This window comes from Scyliorhinus torazame, chromosome 12 (assembly GCF_047496885.1).
Source record: "Scyliorhinus torazame isolate Kashiwa2021f chromosome 12, sScyTor2.1, whole genome shotgun sequence".
Taxonomy (NCBI): Eukaryota; Metazoa; Chordata; class Chondrichthyes; order Carcharhiniformes; family Scyliorhinidae; genus Scyliorhinus; species Scyliorhinus torazame.
In genome coordinates, this window is record NC_092718.1 from 153,983,033 (window position 1) to 154,008,190 (window position 25,158).

A 25,158-nucleotide genomic window follows, 5' to 3' on the forward strand; every position below is an offset into this window, starting at 1 on the left:
TGAAGTGGAAGTGGGAAGAGGAGCTGGGAAGAGAGCTTGAAATGGAAAAGTGGCAAAAAGTCTTGAAGAGAGTCAATTCATCCTCGTCGTGTGCGAGACTTAGCCTGGTCCAGTTCATGACGGTAGCCCGAATGAGCAGGTTCTTTGACGAGGTGGAGGATAGATGTGGAGAGTGTGGGGGTAGCCCGGTTAACCATGTGCATATGTTCTGGGCATGTCCGAAGTTGAGGGGATTCTGGCAGGGATTTGCGGATGTTATGTCAGAAGCCCAGGAAGGGAGGGTAACCCCAAGTCCAGAACTGGCAATATTTGGGGTACCGAATGATCCGGGGGCCAAGGGGGGGGAGGGAGGCTGATGTCCTGGCCTTCTCCTCCCTGGTGGCCCGGAGACAGATTTTGCTGGGATGGAGGGACTCGGAGCCCCCACAGGCAGGTGTGTGGGTCAGCGATATGGCAGGGTTTCTCAGGCTGGAAAAAAATCAAGTTCGCCTTGAGAGGATCAACTCAGGGGTTAACCTGGAGATGGCAACCGTTCATCGACTTCTTCAAAGAAAATTGAACGTCAGCAGTAAGGGGGGGGGGTAAAGCGGGGGAGGGGAGGGGGAAGAAAATAGGAGGGATGGCAATGTTAGATAAGGACAGGGAACTCAGTATACGGGTAATTAGGGAATGGGGGTGGGCAGTAGGGGACATTGTTTTTAGGATTCCTGCATGTTGATTAAGAAATGTTAATGTGTTAAACTATGAAAATTACAAATGCTTCAATAAAATATTTTCTAAAAAGAAAAGCTTTGAGCAGACAGTATATCTGCCTGAAGATCAAAAAGAATGAGAGGGGGACGGATTGAGCAGCAACTGTGGTGGGTTTGGTGACTTAAGTAGGTGGGCGCTGCAATTCCATTTTCCCAATGACAGGTTTGAATTTGGAGAGAAGCCTATGTAGGTTCTGTTCTCTGGTGGGCTCCTATTTTTCATACATTTGCATGTCATGAATGCTCAGCATGTTATAAACCTTTGCAATTAAGTCCATAAGGTGTAGAAGTAGGCCATTCGGTCCATCGCGTCTGCTTCCCCACTCAATGAGATCATGACTGATTTGATAATACTTAACTCCACTTTCTCGCCTTATCCCCATAACACCGATTACCGATTAAAAATCTGTCTCTCTCGGCCTTGAACAGACTTTTAAAAAGTAAGTTAGAGTGACCAATTATTTTTTTCCAATTGAGGGGCAATTTAGTGTGGCCAATCCACCTAACCTGCACATCTTTGGGCTGTGGGGGTGAAACCCACACAGTCACGGGGAGAATGTGCAAAATCCACACAGACGGTGACACGGGGCCGGGATCAAACCCGGGTCCTCAGCGTCGTAGGCAGCAGTGCTAACCACTGTGCCACCTTGCTGCCCTTGCCTTGAGAAGACTTAATCACCCAGTCTCTACAACTCTCTGAGGTAAAGAATGCAACAGATTCACTACCCTCTGAGAGAAGAAATTCCTGTCATTCTGTTTTATGTAGGCAACCCCCTTACTCTGAGATTATGCCCTCTGGTCCTAGCTCTCCCACAAGGGGAAACAACCCCCAGGATAAAGTCGGTGGCGCATGATAATCTCCCGGCACCTAGTTCATATGCGTTTAAAGGAGGCATACAATGTCGACTTTGTGCAGTTGTATTTGAAGTCAGCGGTGTTTCCGTTGAACAAGGTGGGAGGGGAGCGGGAGAGTGGCAGCTTGCATGGAGCTTTGGGACCAGCAAGGGTGAGTCAGTGGTGGAGGGTGGGTGCGGAATGGGGATAGGGATGTAGAGGAGGGGGAGATGGATTCAAGGGAGCATCGAGGGTTGGGTTGGGGGCATAAAGGAGTGAAGTGGGAGTGGTCTGGCATCCTGGGTGTGGTGGGAAAAGTCAGTCAAGCTCAGAAAATGAGGAGCGTAAAGGATGATGTACTGTCCACATGTGGGTCCATCTCAGGGTGTTGGATGGAAGAGTCCTTGAAGAGCTTTGAATTCACCTATAACATTTCAACTATCCCCACTGAGAGAGATCTTGGACAATGCCGTTTACAATGTAGAGAAGGAAGAGCCTGTACATTACGCCACTTCTCACTGATTGTTATGTACAATGGACACTAACATGCACATTCAATAAAGAGTGAACTCCGTTTCAACCCATGCCACATTTGAACTCTCAATAAATCTTGTATGAGTGGAAATGGAGTTGGGCAAGAAGGTGGTGGCTGTAATGCGGAGACTCCCTGTTTGTTGTAACCCTCCTGCAGCTGCTGCATTGCCAGCTTGACGGTAAGTTTCACCACTTAAAATCCACCCCCCCCCCGTCACGTGATCTCACGTGTTCCCATGTGTGCCGCCGACACTTTAAATTTTAATTGTAATCACATGCGAACCAGCGAAAGGGAAGAGAGCAGCTCTGAGGCGCCCATTTCCTGTTCCAGTGTTGGGGCCGGCACGCCACAGTTAATATTCCACCCAATGAGTTCCAGGCCGCTTCCCAATGGGTAAAAAGACGAGGACATTTGAACTGCCAATTCAAACAGTTTGTGATATCTTTACACCGGGAAGGGCACAGAAAGAGTTTTAAACTAATGTAACGGGGATAAAACCTCACGATATTTTTCTGAAATACATATATCATCATGGCTAATTCCTGCAATTCTATAACTGGACAATGGCCTTTTAAAATGACTGAAGTTTATGTCCAGCTGTGACCCTAAATAAAACAGCTATCAGGGCAGCATTGTATAGGCTTGCGCCACTTTATCTCTGAAGACCGCTAACAGCCATGGAGTGCAGAGGCCAAACTGAAAGGGAATTCTACAAAGGCCATCTCCATTTTATAAGCCAAACCTGGTCAAGCAGAGCTGAATCAGCCGCTAGGACAATGGGCCCTGCAAGCTTCCTTTCAAATTCTTAGTGGTTGAAACAATAACACCCTCAGGAACTCTGGACCAACGAGAAACAATGGACGTGATTCTCCGGCCTCGTTGCGCTCAAGCGAGAGCACAACGAGGCCGGTGAATGGGGGAGAGGCCGAAAACAAAAACGCGTCAGGCACCAAACCATTTGCGATGAACCAGGCCCGCTCCCATAGGCGAAATCGGTATCCCGCTATAGTGTGGCGCGAAGACAATTATCACCACTTAAGCCCTATTTCCATACAATTAACAAGAGCCACCCCACATACGACGAGCTCCGTGTTACAGCGGCCTCCCCAGCAAGTGGTCACACTGGCGTCGATTAGTACTCCTTTTTTAAAATGTGTACCTGGCGGAAGGGCTTCTGCGAGGAGCTGAGGAGGTCAGTAGCCACCTTTGCTCACAGGCAAAGAGCCCAGGGGCAGTGGGCTTCCGCCCCAGTGCTTGGCATGGATTGGGGACACCCTCGGGTGGAGGGCCACCCTCGTCTGGCACTGGGCGGGGCATCTGTGCACAGTTCCAACATGCCAACCTCTGGATCTTGTGTATCTGTTCCAGACCCTTGTCGCTGCCCCTCTGCTCCACCAAGCAACTGAGGCCTCTGGCCTTGCGGCTGAAGGCTATTGTTGAATTGGCAAACGTGGTTAAGTGAGCAATTCACACAATCCAAGTGGATTCCCCTGAGTGGGTGGGTGGGTCATGTAGTATGTGGGAGTCATTGCCTAGCATCCCAATCACACCTTGATGCCTGGACACTGCAGGGGGCAACACCACAGCCAAACACCCAGGGAATGGGACACAGCTCCGGGAACATGTCCATGGCTGGAGGGTTGGTGCGCGCTACGGGGAGGGGTCTAGTGCCCGGTCCAGGTGAAGTTATGTGCGGGTGTCTGGGGTACAGGGTCTGGGGTGAGGGCGGCCTGCTGCGGCTGGGAGTGTGGGGACAGGGCATGCTGGGTGTGGAGGAGGCAGGGGATCATTGAGGGAATGGAGGGTCCCGGGGTGGGGATCCATCGCTGTTTGTCAGTCTAACAGCCCCTCCCAACTCCTTACAGATATTGAACGGTACAGATGGTATTTTGGCCCCCATAGAACAAGCCCTAGTTGTGCTGCTAGTAGGCCAGGCGGCGGAGACTGCGGCAGCAGCAGCAGGGCCTGCAGTGGCTCAAGGCGGTGGCCCATGTGCTAGACCCCGCCCCATACCCTGAGGACCCAGCCGCCTATCTGGCCAGGGTAAACCCAGAGGGGGAGTCCCACTATGGCCCAGGGTGTATAGGCATCGCTGGTCGTTTGAACAGATGATGGATGGCGCGTGCCACAGGAGGCTCCGCCTCAACAAGGAGCGGTCTTGGTACCACGTGGAGGAGGAAGACACCCGATCTCTATGGCCATCAAGGCCACAGAAGCCCTGACTTTTACGACGCGGGATCATTCCAGAGTTCGAGCGGGGACGTGTGGCATCTCTCAGGCCAAAGCCCACAGGTGCATCCAACAGGTCATGGATGCCCTGTTTGCCCGGGTGGAAAACTTAACTTTGACATGGACCAAGCCCAACACGATGCCTGGGCAGGAGGATTCTCCACCATCGCCGGGATGCCCCAGGTCCAGGGGCTGAAAGGCTGCCCACATGTCGCCTTGCATGCAACGGACTAGCTGGGAGTGCCCTACATTAATAGGCAAGGGTCCACTCCCTGAACATACAGCTCGTATGTGACCACAACATGATGATCATGCATGTGTGTGCGCACTTCCCTGGGAATGTGCACAACAGCTACATCCTGCGGCAGACAGACATCTCCGGCCACTTCGAGGACCACTCCAGGATTTTCGGTTGGCTCTTGGGGTGTAAGGGGTACGTACCCGCTGAGGATCTGGCTAATAATGCCAATACGGAGGCTTAACTGAAGAGGAGACCCAATACAATGAGGCTCATGTGGCCACTCAGGCTGTCATCGAGCTTTGCATCAGACTGCTCAAAATGCGGTTCCGATGCCTCAATCTCTCCACAGCGCCTTGGCCATTCCCATCTGAGAGCCCTCATCAAGGTCAGCCTTGAGTGCGTGTCACATACCCCATTGGGTCAGACAGTGTGCTGAAGCCGTCAGCCATGCACACCGACTGTACCACGCCTTGGACACCTTCCCTAATGCTGCTGACGTTGTGCTTCAGGCTCTCCACTGCGGCCACCACCCTACCAGTGTTGGCCTCAGTCCCACGCATTGCCAGTGACATCTCCTTCGCCCGTAGCCTCTTGGAGTCCTCCAATCGGCTATGGGCCTGCTGGAGTGTCGCTGACATCTCCTCTGAATGCCCCGGCCGCTCCCTAACATCTCCATCAGCTCCGGGAAAGCCTGGTCCAGAGGCTCAGCATCTGGCTGGGACCCAGCTGGGTCCTGGATCGAGCAGGCCTCCGACTGCTGTCTCTCCTGGGCGTCACTGCCTCCACCTGATGTACATCAACAACTGTGTGGTGCTCATCAGATTGTGCCCCAGAAGCCTGACCACTAATGTTGCTGACCGAGGTGCGTGTCTCTGTGCTGGTGGAGGGTGGGGATGACAACTGTGATGCATCATTTGTGGCATCCATGGAGCTCTCCTCCGAGATGGTCTCACGGGAGGCAGGGGAGGGGGCCACCCTGGATGGGTCGGCACCCTCAGCTGGAGGACTTGCGGAACATGAATATGTGGTCAATTGGAGGGATGGGTCCGTGTGTATGGCTGTAACAACTCACGTTTGACAGGTCCTCCGGGTGGGGCCCGGTGGATCCTTACCTCTGCGGCATGCGCCAACCTCCGCATTGGTGACCGCTCTCTTCTCGGCCACCCCAGTCACCTCCAGGGCCCGTTCCTCGAAGGTCAAGAGGATTCTTATGTCTGGCACCCCATCTAAATTCTGGGGCCTCTGCCCGCAATTGTGGGAGAGATTCTCCTGCGGAGACACAGAGAGGGCATCATTAGCCGGACGCGTGGTTCACAGTGGTGGAGTGGTAGTGAAGGAATGGTTGGGGAGGGGGAGGGTTGAAGGGAGGGTTGGGGGCCACATGGAGCGTTGGGAGGATGGGATCCTCGCGTGGGGGTGGAAAGGTCTCGGAGTGGGGGGGTGGGGGGATGGGAGGTTGGTGGCAACTCACCTGTACTGCCCAGTGTAGGTCATTGACCTCTTGGTCATACTGCCTGAGCTAGCGGCCACTGCCACTTTGTCCCAGGCGGCACTGGCTGCCCTGTGGCTCATCCTCCGGAAACCTTGGGGGAACAGGGCAGCCCTCCTAGCCTCGACCGCGTCCAGGAGTTGCCCCAGGCCCACATCTCCAAACCTTGAGGCCAGTCGTTTCGGCACCATGGCTGCAAGCTGAGTGGGGTTGGCTGTGCAAGTGCTGTTTCAATGCTGCTAGCTTGTTCACGAGGGGAGGCCTGGCCAGTGCAATCCTGGCGAATCAGCTGGTGAGCCTTCATTTGCAGCATGAAGCAAGTGGGGCCTTGTTAAGTGGACCAATTGACGTTGAATAGCTTTGCCGGTCTCACCGGGGTGCGCGCCGAGAAGCTATAGGCAGTGTCCGTTCGCTATCACACTTAGAAATCTTTTCGGAGAATCATGCCAATAATTTTTCACTCTTGTGGTTTTTACCCTGTAAATCTTTCTTTCTATACCAACAAAAAGGAAGGACGGTAGAAAGAGGGAAAATCAACCGTGGATATCTAAGGAAATAAGGGAGAGTATCAAATTGAAGGAAAAAGCATACAAAGTGGCAAAGATTAGTGGGAGACTAGAGGACTGGGAAATCTTTAGGGGGCAACAGAAAGCTACTAAAAAAGCTATAAAGAAGATTAAGATAGATTATGAGAGTAAACTTGCTCAGAACATAAAAATAGATAGTAAAGGTTTCTACAAATATATAAAACAAAAAAAGAGTGGCTAAGGTAAATATTGGTCCTTTAGAGGATGAGAAGGGCGATTTAATAATGGGAGATGAGGAAATGGCTGAGGAACTGAACAGGTTTTTTGGGTCGGTCTTCACAGTGGAAGACACAAATAACATGCCAGTGACTGATAGAAATGAGGCTATGACAGGTGAGGACCTTGAGATGATTGTTATCACTAAGGAGGTAGTGATGGGCAAGCTAATGGGGCTAAAGGTAGACAAGTCTCCTGGCCCTGATGGATTGCACCCCAGAGTGCTTAAAGAGATGGCATAGGAAATTGCAAATGCACTCGTGATAATTTACCAAAATTCACTAGACTCTGGGGTGGTCCCAGCGGATTGGAAATTAGCAAACGTGACACTATTGTTTAAAAAAGGAGGTAGGCAGAAAGTGAGTAATTATAAGCCAGTGAGCTTAACTTCGGTAGTAGGGAAGATGCTGGAATCTATCATCAAGGAAGAAATAGCGAGGCATCTGGATGGAAATTGTCCCATTGGGCAGATGCAGCATGGGTTCATAAAGGGCAGGTCGTGCCTAACTAATTTAGTGGAATTCTTTGAGGACATTACCAGTGCGGTAGATAACGGGGAGTCAATGGATGTGGTATATTTGGATTTCCAGAAAGCCTTTGACAAGGTGCCACACAAAAGGTTGCTGCATAAGATAAAGATGCATGGCATTAAGGGGAAAGTAGTAGCATGGATAGAGGGTTGGTTAATTAATAGAAAGCAAAGAGTGGGGCTTAATGGGTGTTTCTCTGGTTGGCAATCAGTAGCTAGTGGTGTCCCTCAGGGATCAGTGTTGGGCCCACAATTGTTCACAATTTACATAGATGATTTGGCGTTGGGGACCAAGGGCAATGTGTCCAAGTTTGCAGACGACACTAAGATGAGTGGTAAAGCAGAAAGTGCAGAGGATACTGGAAGTCTGCAGAGGGATTTGGATAGGTTAAGTGAATGGGCTAGGGTCTGGCAGATGGAATACAATGTTGACAGATGTGAAATTATCCATTTTGGTAGGAATAACAGCAAAAGGGATTATTATTTAAATGATAAAATATTAAAACATGCTGCTGTGCAGAGAGACCTGGGTGTGAACCAACTTTTTGCATGAGTCGCAAAAAGTTGGTTTACAGGTGCAACAGGTGATTAAGAAGGCAAATGGAATTTTGTCCTTCATTGCTCGAGGGATGGAGTTTAAGACTAGGGAGGTTATGCTGCAATTGTATAAGGTGTTAGTGAGGCCACACCTGGAGTATTGTGTTCAATTTTGGTCTCCTTACCTGAGAGAGGACGTACTGGCGCTGGAGGGTGTGCAGAGGAGATTCACTAGGTTAATCCCAGAGCTGAAGGGGTTGGATTACGAGGAGAGGTTGAGTAGACTGGGACTGTACTCGTTGGAATTTAGAAGGATGAGGGGGAATCTTATAGAAACATATAAAATTATGAAGGGATTAGATAGGATAGATGCGGGTAGGTTGTTTCCACTGGCGGGTGAAAGCAGAACTAGGGGGCATAGCCTCAAAATAAGGGGAAGTAGATTGAGGACTGAGTTTAGGAGGAACCTCTTCACCCAAAGGGTTGTGAATCTATGGAATTCCTTGCCCAATGAAGCAGTTGAGGCTCCTTCATTAAATGTTTTTAAAATATAGATCGATAGTTTTTTGAAGAATAAAGGGATTAAGGGTTATGGTGTTTGGGCAGGAAAGTGGAGCTGAGTCCACAAAAGATCAGCCATGATCTCATTGAAAGGTGGAGCAGGCTCGGGGGGGGGGCCAGATGGCCTACTCCTGCTCCTAGTTCTTATGTTCTCTATCCCCACCCCTCATTTAGTGTACGGATGCACAGGCATCTACGTAGTGATAGCCCCTCCTGCATTTTAAGTGTGCATGAATAAACTAACCCTCTGAGTTCACCCTATCGCGAGTTTCTGTGGGATTATTAATAGAAATGGCATCACACCAAAACTGAGGGGTTGCGAAATACACCACCACTTATAAAAAAGGGAAATAAAAATCAAAAACACCTTTCTGTGTATGGATGGGTGGTCAGAAGAGAAATCAGGGCTGTTTTAAGTTAAACCCCATCCTGTCTGTAGCACCAAGTATGAGGACCCCCAGGGAATGGGAGCATTGCATTCCCATCCAGTTCTGTATTTCTGCATTTGCTTAGAACCGTACTATTCAGATTGCCTGGGTCACCCCTAATCCTCTCGAATTCATGCCCTATGTGCATAGAATAACTATTATTTACCCCAGGAAACATTCCCCATGATGATCTGACGTACAGATTTACTGGTGACTGGGTCTATTGGATTTATTGCCATATCAACACAGCCCGCAAGTTACAATTCTCTCCTGGAGCTGAGACACCTCATTCCCTTAGTCTCTGAATAAAAACTGTGGGGATGGGAATTTGGAACAGACAATGCACATCCTGTATTAACTTTGTTACGTTAGCACCTTAAATCAAGGCAATTATACTTAAGATATATACAAACATATATACTCATTGCTTAAGTGTGGAATCATGTGTCTTTGGGTTCATCCATGCATTTGTATTCATGTGTCTGCGTGCATCTGCATTAATGCGTCAATTTGTGTCCAAGTGCTGTGTGTGTTTGTGTCGTGCATGTGTGTGTATTTTTCTGCTTGCTTATGTTCTACACCCATTAAATTATTAAATGTTGCATTTTCAAGGTTTGCCATTTAGGTCTGTCATTTCTGCTACTGGAGGCATGGTCCCTGCCATTGTCAGTCCCCCCACCACCCCTGTTTAAAATGTGGCAACCAGGCCACTTCCACTTGGCTGGCCCACCCTTCCAGTGCCCCCCTCACATAAAGCCTCATTAAAACCCCTCAAAAAAAAAACCTCCCCGCCAGCCCTCGAGACCCCAGGGGACCATAAAACCCTCTGACCAAAGTTACAAACAGGCTACTTACTTGTGACTTCACGTTTCGAAATGTGTTCAATGTCTGAGAGAAAGGAGAGACAGACAATACGTAAATCCTTAATGAGACTTTGTGGATAAATACGCCTATTTATCAATGATATGCTTATCTCTACAATATATTGTGTTCTGTGTTTGGCTGTGTTTCCTGTAAAAGTGTGAAATGTATCTTCCTGTAACTATCGCGCCCATTTCCAGCAGACTTTTCTGGCCTTTATACTCTATGAAATGTTGCAATTGAATTTCAGCAGATGTCCTCTCGATCATCCACTGTAACTCTCTCGCTGGCACAGCGCTGCAAGGCACTGCACCCCATTGCTCCTGCTCATTCTGCGCTGCCTGCCAACCCTGGACCCATCTCCACCCTTTTCCAGGTCCATCAGACCACTTGACGTTTGCCGCTGCAGAAACCTCCAGAAGATTCAGTGTCAGAAGAGGGCAACAGGAAATGAGCAGGAGAGAGGGATTATTAGGACAGGTCTTTCAAGGGGTCGACAGCCACGATGGGCCGAATGCTCTCCCAGAATGCTGCATGCAGGGCCCGATTTAGCTCAGTTGGTTAGACAGGTGGTTCATGATGCGAAGCGAGGCCAACAACGCGGGTTCAATTCCTGTACTGGCTGAGGTTATTCATGAAGGCTCCGCCTTCTCAACCTTGCCCCTCTCCTGAGGTGTGGTGATCCTCAGGTTAAATCACCATCAGTCAGCTCTCCCCCTGAAAGGGGAAAGCAGCCTATGGTCATCTGGGACTACGGTTACTTAGTATGCCGTAGGACTTTAGGTTCAGCCGTTAATTGGGTTTTTTGTTTTTTCCCGATAATTAGGAAGTCCTCTGCTCTTTCAGTTTCACCCTGACATCTCAATGTTCAATTCAACCAACTGCCGCTGTCAGAATAACAGGACAGCTGCAGTTTCTGTGAGAGACTGTAGAGGGCAATGTGGGCTATGAAAGGTTGAACTGTATCTGCGACTCTGAACGCGAAGAGCCAGAAATATGAACCTTAGGTCAAAAACTAGGGCAGACTGGGTACGACTTGGCACAGAGCCACCTGATGGAAAGGGAAGGTCGAAAATATTTTTTTAAATAATTTACAGGCAAAAAAAAGAGGATTGTAGCAGGTGACCACTGTCTCAAACGATTGAAACATTTACTTGGTACTCAGAAGGAATCAGTTCAAATTTAGCTCCTAGTCATTGCAATCTGGGTTACTTTAATAATCTTTTAAAAAAAATAATCTTTATTGTCCTGTACCTGCCTCCCCGAACAGGCGCCGGAATGTGGCGACTAGGGGCTTTCACAGTAACTTCATTGAAGCCTACTTGTGACAATAAGTGATTATTATTATTATGACAAGTAGACTGACACTGCAATGAAGTTATTGTGAAAAGTTACTGTGTTCAGGTACACTGAGGGAGAATTCAGAATGTCCAAATTACCTAACAGCACGTCTTTCGGGACTTATGGGAGGAAATCGGAGCACCCGGAGGAAAGCCACGCACACACGTGGAGAACGTGCAGACTCCGCACAGACAGCGACCCAAGCGGGAATCGAACCTGGGACCCTGGAGCTGAGAAGCAACAGTGCTACCCACTGTGCTACCGTGGGTTATGGTAATGTAATAATTCCTAACACTGAATGGGCAACCCAGTTCAAATTCAATAAAAAGCTGGTGTTAATAAAATGACCATGAAAATGTCTGATTGTTTTTTTTAAAACCCAACTTGTTCACCCAAACCCTTCCGGGCAGGGAACTTGTCATTGTTCCCTGTCTGGCCTATGTGTGACTCCACTGTCACACCAGTTCACACCTAACTGACCTCTAAAAGTAGCCTGGCAAAACACTCCATTGTTAGGATGGTCTTGCCCGTGATTCCGTATCCTGTGGTGAAAGAAATTGGGAAGAGAATAATATCCCATTGGGCGTGTTAATGGTCCTGACTCGAGTTGCATGGAAGTAAAAGCACCAATTTAATTTTAATGTGAACCTTTTCAATAAGTGTGAAGAATGCATTCTGTACCAACAAAAACAAAACCATCAAGTTAGCAGGAGTCAGCTCTTGGACAGGTGTCAGCTCCATTGCTACATATTTCTTTTCTGCAACTTTGCTGAAAATGACAAAACTCAAGATTCAAAGTGAGGAGCCCCTTACCCCACTCTCATACTGAAAGCAAGCGACAGCAGAACTTTAAACTTACCGGGAATGACCAGAGAAATCATTAGGAGAGTTACAGAGGTGATTAGGACACAGAGCAACCAGATAAAAAACCTCCATCTTCTGAGCTGTGCGAATGCGCGGAGCCTCAGAGCCATTTCCTGCCGCCGTTTTAAATCAGTCCTCCTCTTGGTCATACACTGAGGTGGGAGAGAGTTGACTCATCAGCGAGCTTATGTTGCCTGCACTGAGAACAAACACAAGGTTACGTGATGGCTGGGTAATGTTTGACAGTAGTGGGGCCATACTCTGTTGTGGATTTTGGGGGTTTTGCCTTCACATTGTCTGACCTGGAAATTTCCTCAAACAGACCTCAGCCGCTCAGGGTCAATCACTCAAGCCAGGTGCCCCCTGGAGGGGAGAAGCATCAAGTGCTCCACAATGTCCTAAAATCATTCCTAAAATCAGCCATGATTGAATGGTGGAGTGGACTCGATGGGCCGAATGGCCTTACTTCCGCTCCTATGTCTTATGGTCTTATGGTCCTTCTGCAGCAGTCCTCTGAGCACTAGGTTTGAGTGCAGCACAGGTAATGGAGGCCACCTGCTGTCCTACTGACGGCCTCAGGGAATATTATTTCGCAGGAAGGGTCTCCAGGTAGGCAGAGAAATGACCAAAAATGCCACATAGGGAAGAAAGTGTCTGAAAAATTTAACTTGGACACAGTCCCTTCATATACAGTAAAGAGCGGCACGGTGGCACGCTGGTTAGCCCTGCTGTCTCACAGCGCCAGGGACCTTGGTTCGATTCCAGCCTTAGGTGATTGATTGATTAATTGATTTATTGTCACATGTACTGAAGTACAGTCTGTGTGGAGTTTGCACATTTTCCCCACTTCTGTGTGGGTTTCCCCTGGGTGCACCGGTTTCCTCCGACAATCCAAAGATGTGCAGTTTAGGTCGATTGGCCATGCTAAAATTTCCCCTCAGTGTCCAAAAATGTGCAGGTTAGATGGGGCTATGGAGATTGGGAAGGGCCTAGTTAGGGTGTTCTTCTGAGGGTCGGTACAAACATGTTGGGCCAAATAGCCTCCTTCTACACTGTAGGGCCTCTATCCTCTAAAAACAGCTGGTAATGGCCTTTAAAATACTTTACAAAGTGTTTCCCCAGGGCAGTGTGATGAAAGATTAATGCCGTTAGCTTCGTTTTTACATTTGTTCCTTTAAGTGCATGCTACACAATATTATTTTTATAATATGCATGTATTATTGCTTCGAGTTTATGTAATTTTCCTTACATTGGGAAACCAGGCGTTTACGCCATCCCAATATCATACATACAAAGAACAATCGTTTATAATGCCTCCCCAGAATCTCTCCAAACTACTCCCACTTGCGCACTGTAACTGAACCGTAAAATAGGCAGAAATACTGGCTGAAATTTAATGCTCCCCCCCCCCTCACATCCTCCCAACAGCAAGTTTAGAAGTGGGGAGAGGGGCCTTTAATCTGGCAGGAGGGTACAGCCTGGGGACCCTGCTACCTTCCTGCCTCCACCTAATTAAATGCAAGGTTAGAAGGTCCATTGACGACCTTTCCCCTCAGGTGCTAATTGAGGCCCCCAAGGAGGCAACACCTAACAGTGTCATCCCACCGCTGTTGGTATTAATCAGTAGCAGGCGGGTGTGTCGCCACACGGGGAGCCTAAAAAGCTAAACCTGGTCAGGTTTGCTTGCGGGATTTCAGGTGGGGTGTCCCTGGTTCAAAGGCACAGCACTCAGTACCTGATCGAGGAACACGGCACTGGGAAGGAAGGTTACTGAAATCCACCTCCTGTCCTTGGCTCTGGCTGCCTCCTCTCCTGTAACCCCCATCTTCCCCTCACTCAACTGTGTGGCCTCGGGTCGCTCCTTGATACTGGTCCTCTGTTGTGCGTATTAGTGGATCTTTAGGGCTGGGCTCCAGTTAATATGCCTTCCGAGCTCCCACCATAGACTGGACCACCTGTTCGGATATCACCAAAAGGGTGAGAGGGGATCTGATCTAGGCGCAAAAAATACTAAATGGGATTGATAAAGTAAACGTAAAACAAACGTAGAAATCTAAAACGAGAGGTCACGGATATAGATTCAAAGGTGGTAGATTTAGAACTGAGATGAGGAGGAACTACTTCTCGCAGAGAGTAGTGAATTTGTGGAATAGTCAATACAATTGTAAGGCAGCAGGGTCCCCAGATTACACCCTCCTGCCAGATTAAAGGCTCCTTTTACCACTTCTAAGCTTGTTGTTTGGAGGGTGTGAGGGGGGGGGAGCATTACATTTCAGCCAGTATTTCTGCCTATTTTACGGTTGAGTTACAGCACCCAAGTGGGAGTAGTTTGGAGAGATTCTGGGGAGGCATTATAAACAATTGTTCTTTGTCTGTATGATATTGGGATGGAGTATTGAATAGTCAATACAATGGTAGCTTTTCAGGAACTGCAGCCAGTATTTAAGAAGAAACATAATTAAGTTGGTGCACCAGGCCCAGAACATACCGTGGATGGCAGAACTATTCTGGTGCCCCCTAAAACGAGAGGTCACAGATATAGATTCAAAGGTGATAGATTTAGAACTGAGATGAGGAGGAACTACTCCTCGCAGAGGGTGGTGAATTTGTGGAACTCGCTGTCTAATAGTACGGTGGAATCTGAGTCATTAAATGTTTTCAAGGAAGAGATAGGTGTTTATGATCTATAAAAAACAGGTTAAAGGGATATGGGTTATAGGTGGGGAGGTGGATTTGAAACCAGGAAGAGATCAGCCATGATCTGATTGAATGGTGGGCAGGTTCGAAGGGCTAAATTGCCTACTTCTGCTCCTAATTCCTATGTTCCTATGTAACCAAGGCAAGTAAATGGCATTCATATGCAGATCAACCATAATCTAATTGAAGAGTGGAACAGGCTCGAGGGACTGAATGGCCCACTCCTGTTTCCCTGTTTCTATAAAAGATGAGGGTATTTATAATCTTCCTGCAGCTGCAGGAACAATGAGGAATTTGGTTGCAATCTAAGGTCTCATGCAAAATAATTAAAATTAAGAATTGTTTTTAAATTATCTCATGCCACTATATGGTTGATGAAGGAGGACAGGGTGATCAGCTTGCACCAGAATACAGTACGAAGTCTTACAACACCAGGTTAAAGTCCAACAGGTTTGTTTCGATGTCACTAGCTTTCGGAGCGCTGCTCCTTCCTCAGGTGAATGAAGAGGTCTGTTCCAGAAACACATATATAGACAGATTCAAAGATGCCAGACAATGCTTGGAATGCGACCATTAGCAGGTGATTAAATCTTTACAGATCCAGAGATGGGGTAACCCCAGGTTAAAGAGGTGTGAATTGCACCAAGCCAGGACAGTTGGTAGGACTTCGCAGGCCAGATGGTGGGGGATGAATGTAATGTGACATGAATCCCAGGTCCCGGTTGAGGTTCGATACCGGCCCTGGGTCACTGTCTGTGTGGAATTTGCACATTCTCGCCGTGTCTGCGTGGGTTTCACCCCCACAACGCAAAGAGGTGCAGGTTAGGTGGATTGGCCACACTAAATTGCCCCTTAATTGGAAAAAAAAATAATTGGGATCTCTAAATTTATGTTCAAAAAGTGGCCTTTCCTATAATTCTGCAGATATTATTGGCCGCCCTGTTGTTTGAAATTAACATAGACACGCCCCAGCATTCTCTTGTGCCAAAAGATGAAAAACACAGAGACAAATAGAAAAATAACTTCATTCTGCTACTTTAAAAACATTGAAAGGTCATTGAGTAAAAAAAAACATATGGGACTGGATTCTCCACTGGCCGGATTCTCCATTGCGCTGGCAGCACACTCACAACCAGGGATTTCATGACGGCGTGGGACTGCCCACAATGGGAAAACCCATTGGCCGGCTGGCGGGACGGAGAATCCCGCTGCCTGTGGGGGCGTGCCACACCGAAAACTGGTGCAGCGGGACGGAGAATCTCATCCATGAAAAATATATGCCAAAATCCATCTCTGTCCTTTTAAGAGCTCCTTTGCACACTGGGTTTTAGTTTCGAATAGGTTCTGTTTTTGGATGTTAAATCGCAGTAATTTAAGGTGATCAAATGAATGTTGCATGTTGATTAGTTAATTATGCACTGATGTGGATATAAAGAGGAGTCAGCTGGCACTGGGGAAAGGGTGTGAGAGTGGGGAGTTTGTAGTGAGCAATGAACAGTCGCAACCAATCATCCTCGTCTCAGTATCTTCTTCCTAACCAGGCTTGTGAATTTGCTTTGACAGTGAACATTCCTTTCCATTTTCTCTGACTGGTTCCCATGAAATCCCATTGGAAATGACAAAAACCATCCCTCCTCCTGTTTGCATGGATTTCACACAGCTTTAAATGTCAAAAGGAAATTTAATTTATATTCCTCATGGAACCAAATGCGAGAAATTTGGTTCAAAGTCAGCTCTGATGGATGGGGTGGTTTTCCCCTCTGTCAAGGTTGTTAAAAATCTAATTTGAAGCTCCATCCCGAAGAAAGAAAGAAAAACCTTCATAATGTCAATCTCATTCACTAGGGAGGTTTTGTGGCATAGCAAGTAGCATCCCTGCCTCTGAACCAGAAGCTCTGGGTTCAAGTCCCACTCCAGGACTTGATGGTCAAGGAAGGTGTGTTCGTCCTGTGGTCAAACAGGTTGGAGCTATTCACACCCATTATCATGAGCATGATTTTGCAGGGAGCATTTACTCCCACTATACATTTGTGCCCCAACTCTGAAAAATAACATTATTCCTGGAGTCTGTATGTACGAGTTGGTAGTAGGTCAGGGTGCAGTGTCTCTGATAACTGGATCCAAAGGAGGACAATAGCTTTGCAAAGTGGGGTTTGGATGTAGAAGAGTGACTGTAGGGGGTAACCATTGGGGAAATAATGGTCTGATTCGGCTGCTGAAAATGCTAGGTGTTTCCTTTTTAAAAAATCAAGATTTATAATTAGCAAGAATGCCTCATTTTTAAAAGAAAAATGTATATCATGACTTTGCAGGGAGCAGTACGTTGGCACAGTGGTTAGCACTGCTGCATCACAGCGCCAGGGATCTGGGTTCAATTCCTGCCTTGGGTGATTGTGTGGAGTATGTACATTCTCCCCCTGTCTGCGTGGGTTTCCTCCGGGTGTTCCGGTTTCCTCCCAAAGTCCAAAGGTGTACAGATTGGTTATGCTAAATTGCACCTTAGTGTCCAAACTTGTGTACGTTAGGTGGGGTTACAGGGCTATGGGGATAGGGTGGGGAAGTGGGTCTAGTTAAGGCGCTCTTTCAGAGGGTCGGTGCAGACTCAATGGACCGAATGGCCTCCTTCTGCACTGTAGGAATTCTATGGTTCTATTGTTTTTCCATGACAGTGCATTCCTGGGAGACTGGGGGTACAATTATTTTCTTTTTTAGGTTCCAGTTTCTGGTCTCCCACTTCAAAATTTTGTGTCGTTCTGTTTCTCCGACGAGAAATGAAGGCCTGTTGTCAGCAGCTGCCATTGCAGTAACACAATAGGATGAGTCTTCATTTATCGTTTTGTGGGTGGGAGGGTGTTGTTCGCTTTTTTAATCTGCTGGACTGCTTTCTCTACTTTTCTCAGTCGACACATCTGCCTTTGTCACATTCCCACAATGACATCAATAAATGACTTTAACCAACATGAGACCAATATACCACACTACCGAACAGGCAATTACTACACAACTTTCCCAACCCGAGTGGGATACTGATACCTGATACATGACTTTGCTGATCAGTAGAATCTTGGAATAATACATTGAATCATAGAATTTACAGTGCAGAAGGAGGCCATTCAACCCATTAAGTCTGCACCAGCCCTTTGAATGAGCACCCTACTTAAGCCCACACCTCCAGCCTATCCCTGTAACCCCGCACAATGCAGACCGAGGCCATTCAGTCCATTGCACTGGCGCTGGCTTTTTGAGTCCAACTCTCCTATTCTTTTCATAGAATTATAGAATCCTTACAGTGCAGAAAAGGCCATTTGGTCCATCGAACCTGCACCGACCCTCTGAAAGAGAACCCTACCTAGGCCCATTCCCCTACTCTTTCCCCATAACCCCACCTAACCTTCACACCATGGCCAATCCACCTAACCCACAAATCTTTCCCATTGCTCTGCCAATCTTTCCCCTTCAGGTATTTATCCAATTCTGTTTTGAAAGCTATTATTAATCAGATTGTATTCTTGGTCAGAGGTGAGGTAAGGTAAAGTCGCCTTAGTCCCAGTTGACCATAGACAGTTTTCCCCTTTGAGGGGGAAGAGTTGACTGGTGGTGATTTAACCTGAGGATCACCCACACCTCAGGCGAGGGGCAAGGTTGAGAAGGTGGGGCCTTCATGAATAACCTCAGCCGGTACGGAATTGTACCCACACAGTTGGCCTCGCTCTGCGTCATGAACCAGCTGTCTAGCCAAGTGAGCTAACCCGGCCCCCAACGCTGGCTAAATGCTTTTCTTGTCATGTCACCTCTGGTTCATTTACTAATTACTTTAAACACATGGGGCGCGATTCTCCACTCCCGCGCCGGTTGGGAGAATCGCCTGGGCCGCCAAAACTTCCCGGGACGCCGGTCCGACGCCCTCCCGCGATTCTCCCAAGCGGCGGGAACGGCCCGGTCGAGTTTCGCGGGCCGCAGGCCGGAGAATCGCCGGAGACACCCAAAATGGTGATTCTCCGGCACCCCCGCTATTCTCAGGCCCGGATGGGCCGAGCGGCCAGGCCAAAACGGCGGGTTCCCCCCGGCGCCGTCGACACCTGGTCGCTGCCGTCGTGAACGGTGTATGAACGCTGGGGGGGGGGCGGCCTGCGGGGGGGCGAGGGGGATCCTGCACCGGGGGGGTACCTCAAATGTGGGGTGGCCCACGATCGGTGCCCACCGATCGTCGGGCCGTCCCCTCTGAAGGAGGACCTCCTTCCTTCCGCGGCCCCGCAAAATCCGTCAGACATCTTCTTGCGGGGCGGACTTAGAGACGACGGCAACCACGCATGCGCGGGTTGGCGCCGGCCAACCCGCGCATGCGCGGATGACGCCTGTTATGCGGCACCGGCTGCGTCATCTATGCGGCGCTGCTTTTACGCGGGCGACAAGGCCTGGCGCGTGTAGATGACGCGGCCCCGATCCTAGCCCATTGTCAGGGCCTGAATTGGTCGGGATCAGGGCCCTTTTGCGCCGTCGTGAACCTCGACGGCATTCACGACGGTGCGGCCACTTCGGCGCGGGAGTGGAGAATCCCGCCCATGATTCCACCAAATATGAAACTGCTACAAGATCTATTTAAGCAAGATTAATTCACAACTCTTCCTAAAGCAGATGACTACGTGCTTAATAATAATAATAATAATAATAATCGCTTATTGTCGCAAGTAGGCTTCAATGAAGTTACTGTGAAAAGCCCCCATTCTACCCAACATGAGATTAATACACAACTCTACCAAAGTGAGAGTCCAATAAATAATGCTGCCTAACATTAGAGTAACTCTAGAGAATACGTGGCTGTACCCAACTCAAGTCGCCTACACAACTCTGTTGAATATGAGGTTAATACATGACCCATACGACTCAACCTAACGTGGGTCAAAAACTTGAACCCATCTTGAGATTAATACATGCTACAACCAGAAATAGTCTAATATGCCACACTACCTGATGTAATGCATAACTCTGCACAAATTGATTGATGGCAGGACTCAACTCAACTGATCACAAGACTGATCCACAGCTTCACTGAACTGAAGACAATACACCACTCCGCCAACACAAATGTAAAGCATACTTCACAAAACATGAGGCTGTTACATGAACTCTCTCTAACGAGACTAATACGCAACTGTACCTGATGAAATAACACGTCACCACCGAAAAAGATCAAATACATATTATACCCAAAGTGAATTTTACAGGATGTGGGTGTCACTGACCAGCATTTATTGCCCATCGTAGTTGCCCTTGAGACCAGGTGGTGATCTTCCTTCTTCAACCGCTGCAGTCTCTGGATTGTAGGTACACCCATTGTGCTGTTAGGGAGGGAGTTCCAGGATGTTGACCCAGCGACAGTGAAGGAACGGCGATATATTTCCAAGTCAGGATGGCGTGTGGCTTAGATGGGAACTTCCAGATGTGGTGTTCCTAGTATCTACTGCTCTTGTCCTTCTAGAGATGGTGGTAATTGTGGGTTTGGAAGGTGCTGCTTAAGGAACCTTGGTGAGTTCCTGCAGTGCATCTTGTAGATGGTACACATGGCTGCCACTGTTCGTCGGTGGTGAAAGGAGTGAATGTTTGTGGAAGGGGTAGCAATCAAGCGGGCTGCTTTGTCCTGGCTGGTGCTGAGTTTCTTGAGTATTTTTGGAACTGCACTCATATAGGCAAGGGAAGAGTATTCCATTAAACTCCTGACTTGTTGCCTTGTAAATGGTGGACAGGCTTTGGGGAGTTAGGAGGCCACAGGGTTCCTCACCTTTGACCTGTTCTGGTAGCCACAATATTTACATAGCTAGTCCAGTTCAGTTTCTGGTCACTGGTAACCCCCAGGATGTTGATAGTGGAGGATTCAGCCATGGTAATGTCATTAAATATCAAGGGGCGATGTTTAGGTTCTCTCTTATTGGAGATGGTCATTGCCTGGCACTTGTATGGCTCAATTATTACTTGCCACTTCTCAGCCCAAACATGGATATTGTCCAGGTCTTGCTGCAGTTGGACACACGCTGCTTCAGTATCTGAGGTTGGTGAAGTTCCAAAGGTATTTCTATTGTGCTTAGAGAGGGCTACAACATGAGGCATTAATAAGATGTGGAGGTTGCTTAGCAACTGGAGGCCATTCTAAGGAAAAAAAGTTTTAAGTTTAATTTTAGCTGAATTTGTGGGCAGTTGGAGACAGGGGGTGAGATTCTCCACTCCCGCGCCGGTTGAGAGAATCACCTGGGCCGCCAAGATTTCCCGGGACGCCAGTCCGACGCCCTCCCACGATTCTCCCAAGCGGCGGGAACGGCCCCGTCGAGTTCCGCGGGCCGCAGGCCGGAGAATCGCCGGAGACACCCAAAATGGCGATTCTCCGGCACCCCCGCTATTCTCAGGCCCGGATGGGCCGAGCGGCCAGGCCAAAACGGCGGGTTCCCCCCGGCGCCGTCCACACCTGGTCGCTGCCGTCGTGAGCAGTGCATGAACGCTGGGGGGGGGGGGTGCCTGCGGGGGAGGGGGAGGGGGGATCCTGCACCAGGGGGTACCTCAAATGTGGGGTGGCCCGCGATAGTTCCCACCGATCAGCGGGCCGTCCTCTCTGAAGGAGGATCTCCTTCCTCCCGCGGCCCCGCAAGATCCGTCCGCCATCTTCTTGCGGGGCAGACTTAGAGACGACGACAACCACGCATGCGCGGGTTGGCGCCGGCCAACCCGCGCATGCGCGGATGACGCCCGTTATGCGGCGCCGGCCGCGTCATCTATGCGGCGCCGTCTTTACGCGGGCGACAAGGCCTGGCGCGTGTAGATGACGTGGCCCCGATCCTAGCCCATTGTCAGGGCCTGAATCGGTCGGGAAAGGGGCCGTTTCGCGCCGTCGTGAACCTCGACGGCATTCACGACGGCGCGGCCACTTCGGCGCGGGAGTGGAGAATCCCGCCCAGGACCTCGGGGATTGAACAGCTCCCCACCCTGCCAGAAGAAAGACTGGACAGGACAGGAGCTACAAAGATGCAGATATCCTAAAGGACAAGTTACAGTCCAGGTAACCAGAGAATTAGAACAGAAAGAATGTTTAAGATGACTGGAGTTAAGAGAACAGAGACCAAGGTATTGTTCAGAAGAATTCAAGGAAGAGTAAACAAAGTGTTTTGAGTTAAAGAGACAGTTGCAGTAATTAGATTTAAAGTGGAATAGCAGTCTTCAGAGGTAGATGAAATGTTTGATGTCAATTTAATACAATCTGTGGTTTGAGAGCTTGTACAGATGCCAAGACAAGGATATTCTAAAAGGGGTTGGTGTAAAATTCTGGAATGAATTCACTATAAAAAATAGAGTGCAAGCTTTGTTTAACACTGCTATTTAAAAAACCTAGTTTGGATTTCGGAAAGCAAAGGTTAGGTTACGCAGATAGGGTGGGGGAGTCGGCCTGGGTAGGTGCTCTTTCGGAGACTCAATGTAGGCTTGATGGGCTGAATGGCCTCCTTCTGCATTGTAGAAATCATATGGTTCTATGTAACCAATATATTATAGAGTTTAACATGCTTTATTTTTACATTCTATCATTCAAAATAATGTTCATCGACATGTGGAGTGCAAGTCATGTGGCGCAGTGGGTGATGTCCCTGCCTCTGGGCCTGAAGCTCTGGGTTCAAATCTGGCCAAGGAAGGTGTGATCATAATGCTGCCAAACAGCTTGAGTATGAACCTGCAAAATCCTTCCAGTACTCAAATAGCAGGCGGTAATAATGGGCGGCACGGTAACACAGTGGTAACACAGCTTGGGTTACTGTCTGCACGTTCTCCCCGTGTCTGAGTGGGTTTCCTCCAGGTGCACCGGCTTGCTCCCACATGTCTCGAAAGACGTGCTTGTTAGGTAATTAAACATTCTGAATTTTCCCTCTGTGCACCCGAACAGGCGCCGGAATGTGGCGACTAGGGGTTTTTCACAGTAACTTCATTGCATTGTTAATGCAAGCCTACATGTGACAATAAAGATTATTTTTTTAAAGTAAGAGAGAGACTCCTGGTCAGCTACACTTGAGGCAGAGTGGTGCCCCAGAAGCTGTAACTCTCAGACTAGACACCTATGCCAGGAAAAACTAACTATGGAAACCGATGAAAATCTACCTTGTGCACCATTAGATCTGGGAAGAGAAGCAACAAAAACAACACCTGTGGAGTCCAACATGATGCAGTGTCTGATGACGGATGTCACAACATCCATTGGAACACAAACAGCTTCCATCAAAGAGCTGACAGCTGCATGGAAGCACCATTTACAGTCAGCAAGGCCACACTGGATGCATGGGCTACAGTCAACATGGCAACACTGGAAGCACAGGCTACAGTCATCATGGCCACACTGGAAACACGGGCTACAGTCATTATGGCCACACTGGAACACAGGCTAAAGTCATCATGGTCACACTGGAAGCATGAGCTACAATCAACATGGCCAGACTGGAAGCACAGGCTATAGTCGTCATGTTCACACTCAAGCACAGGCTGCAGTCATCATGGCCACACTAGAAGCACAGGCTATAGTCGTCATGTTCACACTCAAGCACAGGCTGCAGTCATCATGGCCACACTAGAAGCACAGGCTATAGTCGTCATGTTCACACTCAAGCACAGGCTGCAGTCATCATGGCCACACTAGAAGCACAGGCTATAGTCGTCATGTTCACACTCAAGCACAGGCTACAGTCACCATAGCCACACTAGAAGCACAGGCTATAGTCGTCATGTTCACATTGGAAGCACAGGCTACAGTCGTTATGGCCGCACTGGAAGCACAGGCTACTGTCATCAGGATAGCACAGGAAGAACAGGCTACAGTCATCACAGTCGCACTGGAAGCACAGGCTACAGTCGTTGCTGCACTGGAAGCACAGGCTACAGACATCATGGCCACACTGAGGAGATGGTGGCGTAGTGGTATTGTCACTGGACTGGTAAACCAGAGGCCCAGAGTAATGCTCTTGGGCTCAATTCAAATTCCGCCACGGCAGATGGTGAAATTTGAATTCAATAAAAAAAATCTGGAATTAAAAGAAAAGCCTAATGATGACATGAAGCCATTGTCGATTGTCGTAAAAACCCATCTGTTTCACTAATGTCCTTTAGGGAAGGAATTCTGTCGTCCTTACCTGGTCTGGCCTACATGTGACTCCAGACCCACAACAAGGTGGTTGACTCTTAACTGCCCCTTAAAGGGCAATTAGGGATGGGCAATAAATCAATATTACTGAGATAGCCTGTGAAACCCATACCCCATGAACGAATAAGCACACGCTCCAGGCATCATGACCACATTGAAAGCACAGGCTACAGTCATCATGGTCACATCGGAAACACAGGCTAGAGTCACATGGCTGCACTGGAGGAACACGTTACAGTCACCATGGTTGCACTGGAAGCACAGGCAATCGTCATGTTCACACTGGAAGCATAGGCTACAGTCATCATGTTCAGACTGGAAGCACAGACTACAGTCATTGTTGCCGCACTGGAAGCGCAGGCTACTGTCATCAGGGTAGCACTGAATGCACAAGCTAAAGTCATCACAGTCGCACTGGAAGCACAGGCTACAGTCATCAAGATAGCACTGGAAGCACAGGCTACAATCATCAAGGCCACACTGGAAGCACAGTCTACAATCATCATGGCCACACTGGAAGCACAGGCTACAGTCGTCAGAGTCACACTAGAAGCACAGGCTACAGTCACCATGTCCACACTGGAGTGGCGGTGGTGTAGTGGTATTGTCACCGGACTGGTAAACTAGAGATCCAGGGTAATGCTCTGTGGATCCACGTTCAAATCCCGCCATGCAGGTGGTGAATTTGAATTCAATAAAAAAATCTGGAATACAAGTCTAATAATGACCACAAAGCCATTGTCGATTGTCGCAAAAAAACATCTGGTTCACTAATGTCCTTTAGGGAAGGAAATCTGTCATCCTTATCTGGTGTGGCCTATATGTGACTCCAAGTCCACAGCAATATTTTAGTTTAATTTTGTAAGATTGTGAGAAAAAGATACTTCACTCCAAGTGTGATTGCCGAAAGAAATAGGGATATGGTATATCAAAGCAAACTTTATTAATAACAGAGTATTAAAATCTTTACCAGCACCCCAGAAAATAGCATACCCCTTAAACAATGCTACGTAACACAGTGAATATAATACTCTTAATTGCTTTCTTTATTCCCACTTAAACAATAAGAAAATAAACCATCTCAGCTCTCAATCCACCCTAAATACCAATGGCACAGAGAGATACTTGCTTTACAGAGTTATTCTTTGAGAAAGAGATCTCTTGTCACTGCTTTATAGAAAACATCTAACTCCAGTCAGACCTATGCAGAAACTCTAACTGTATGTCTTCAAAAGTTGTTTCAACTGACTTGTTTTAGCTCCCCCTTGTCCTCAGACAAGTCTGCACTGCTTCA

The 25,158-nt window shown here is 48.3% G+C and overlaps 1 protein-coding gene across 1 annotated transcript in view; it reads right to left on the minus strand.

The window, feature by feature from the left end:
• LOC140387109 (scavenger receptor cysteine-rich domain-containing group B protein-like) overlaps positions 1-24,041 on the minus strand; it is a 113,464-nt gene extending 89,423 nt beyond the window's left edge. Inside the window, exons 1-3 of the mRNA XM_072470119.1 lie at positions 23,977-24,041; positions 11,621-11,682; positions 9,794-9,826 (exon numbers count right to left, since the gene is read on the minus strand). Of these exons, the coding sequence (XP_072326220.1) occupies positions 9,794-9,826; positions 11,621-11,682; positions 23,977-24,041 (160 nt within the window). The remainder of the gene's footprint in view (positions 1-9,793; positions 9,827-11,620; positions 11,683-23,976) is intronic.
• Between the last annotated feature and the right edge of the window lie 1,117 nt (positions 24,042-25,158).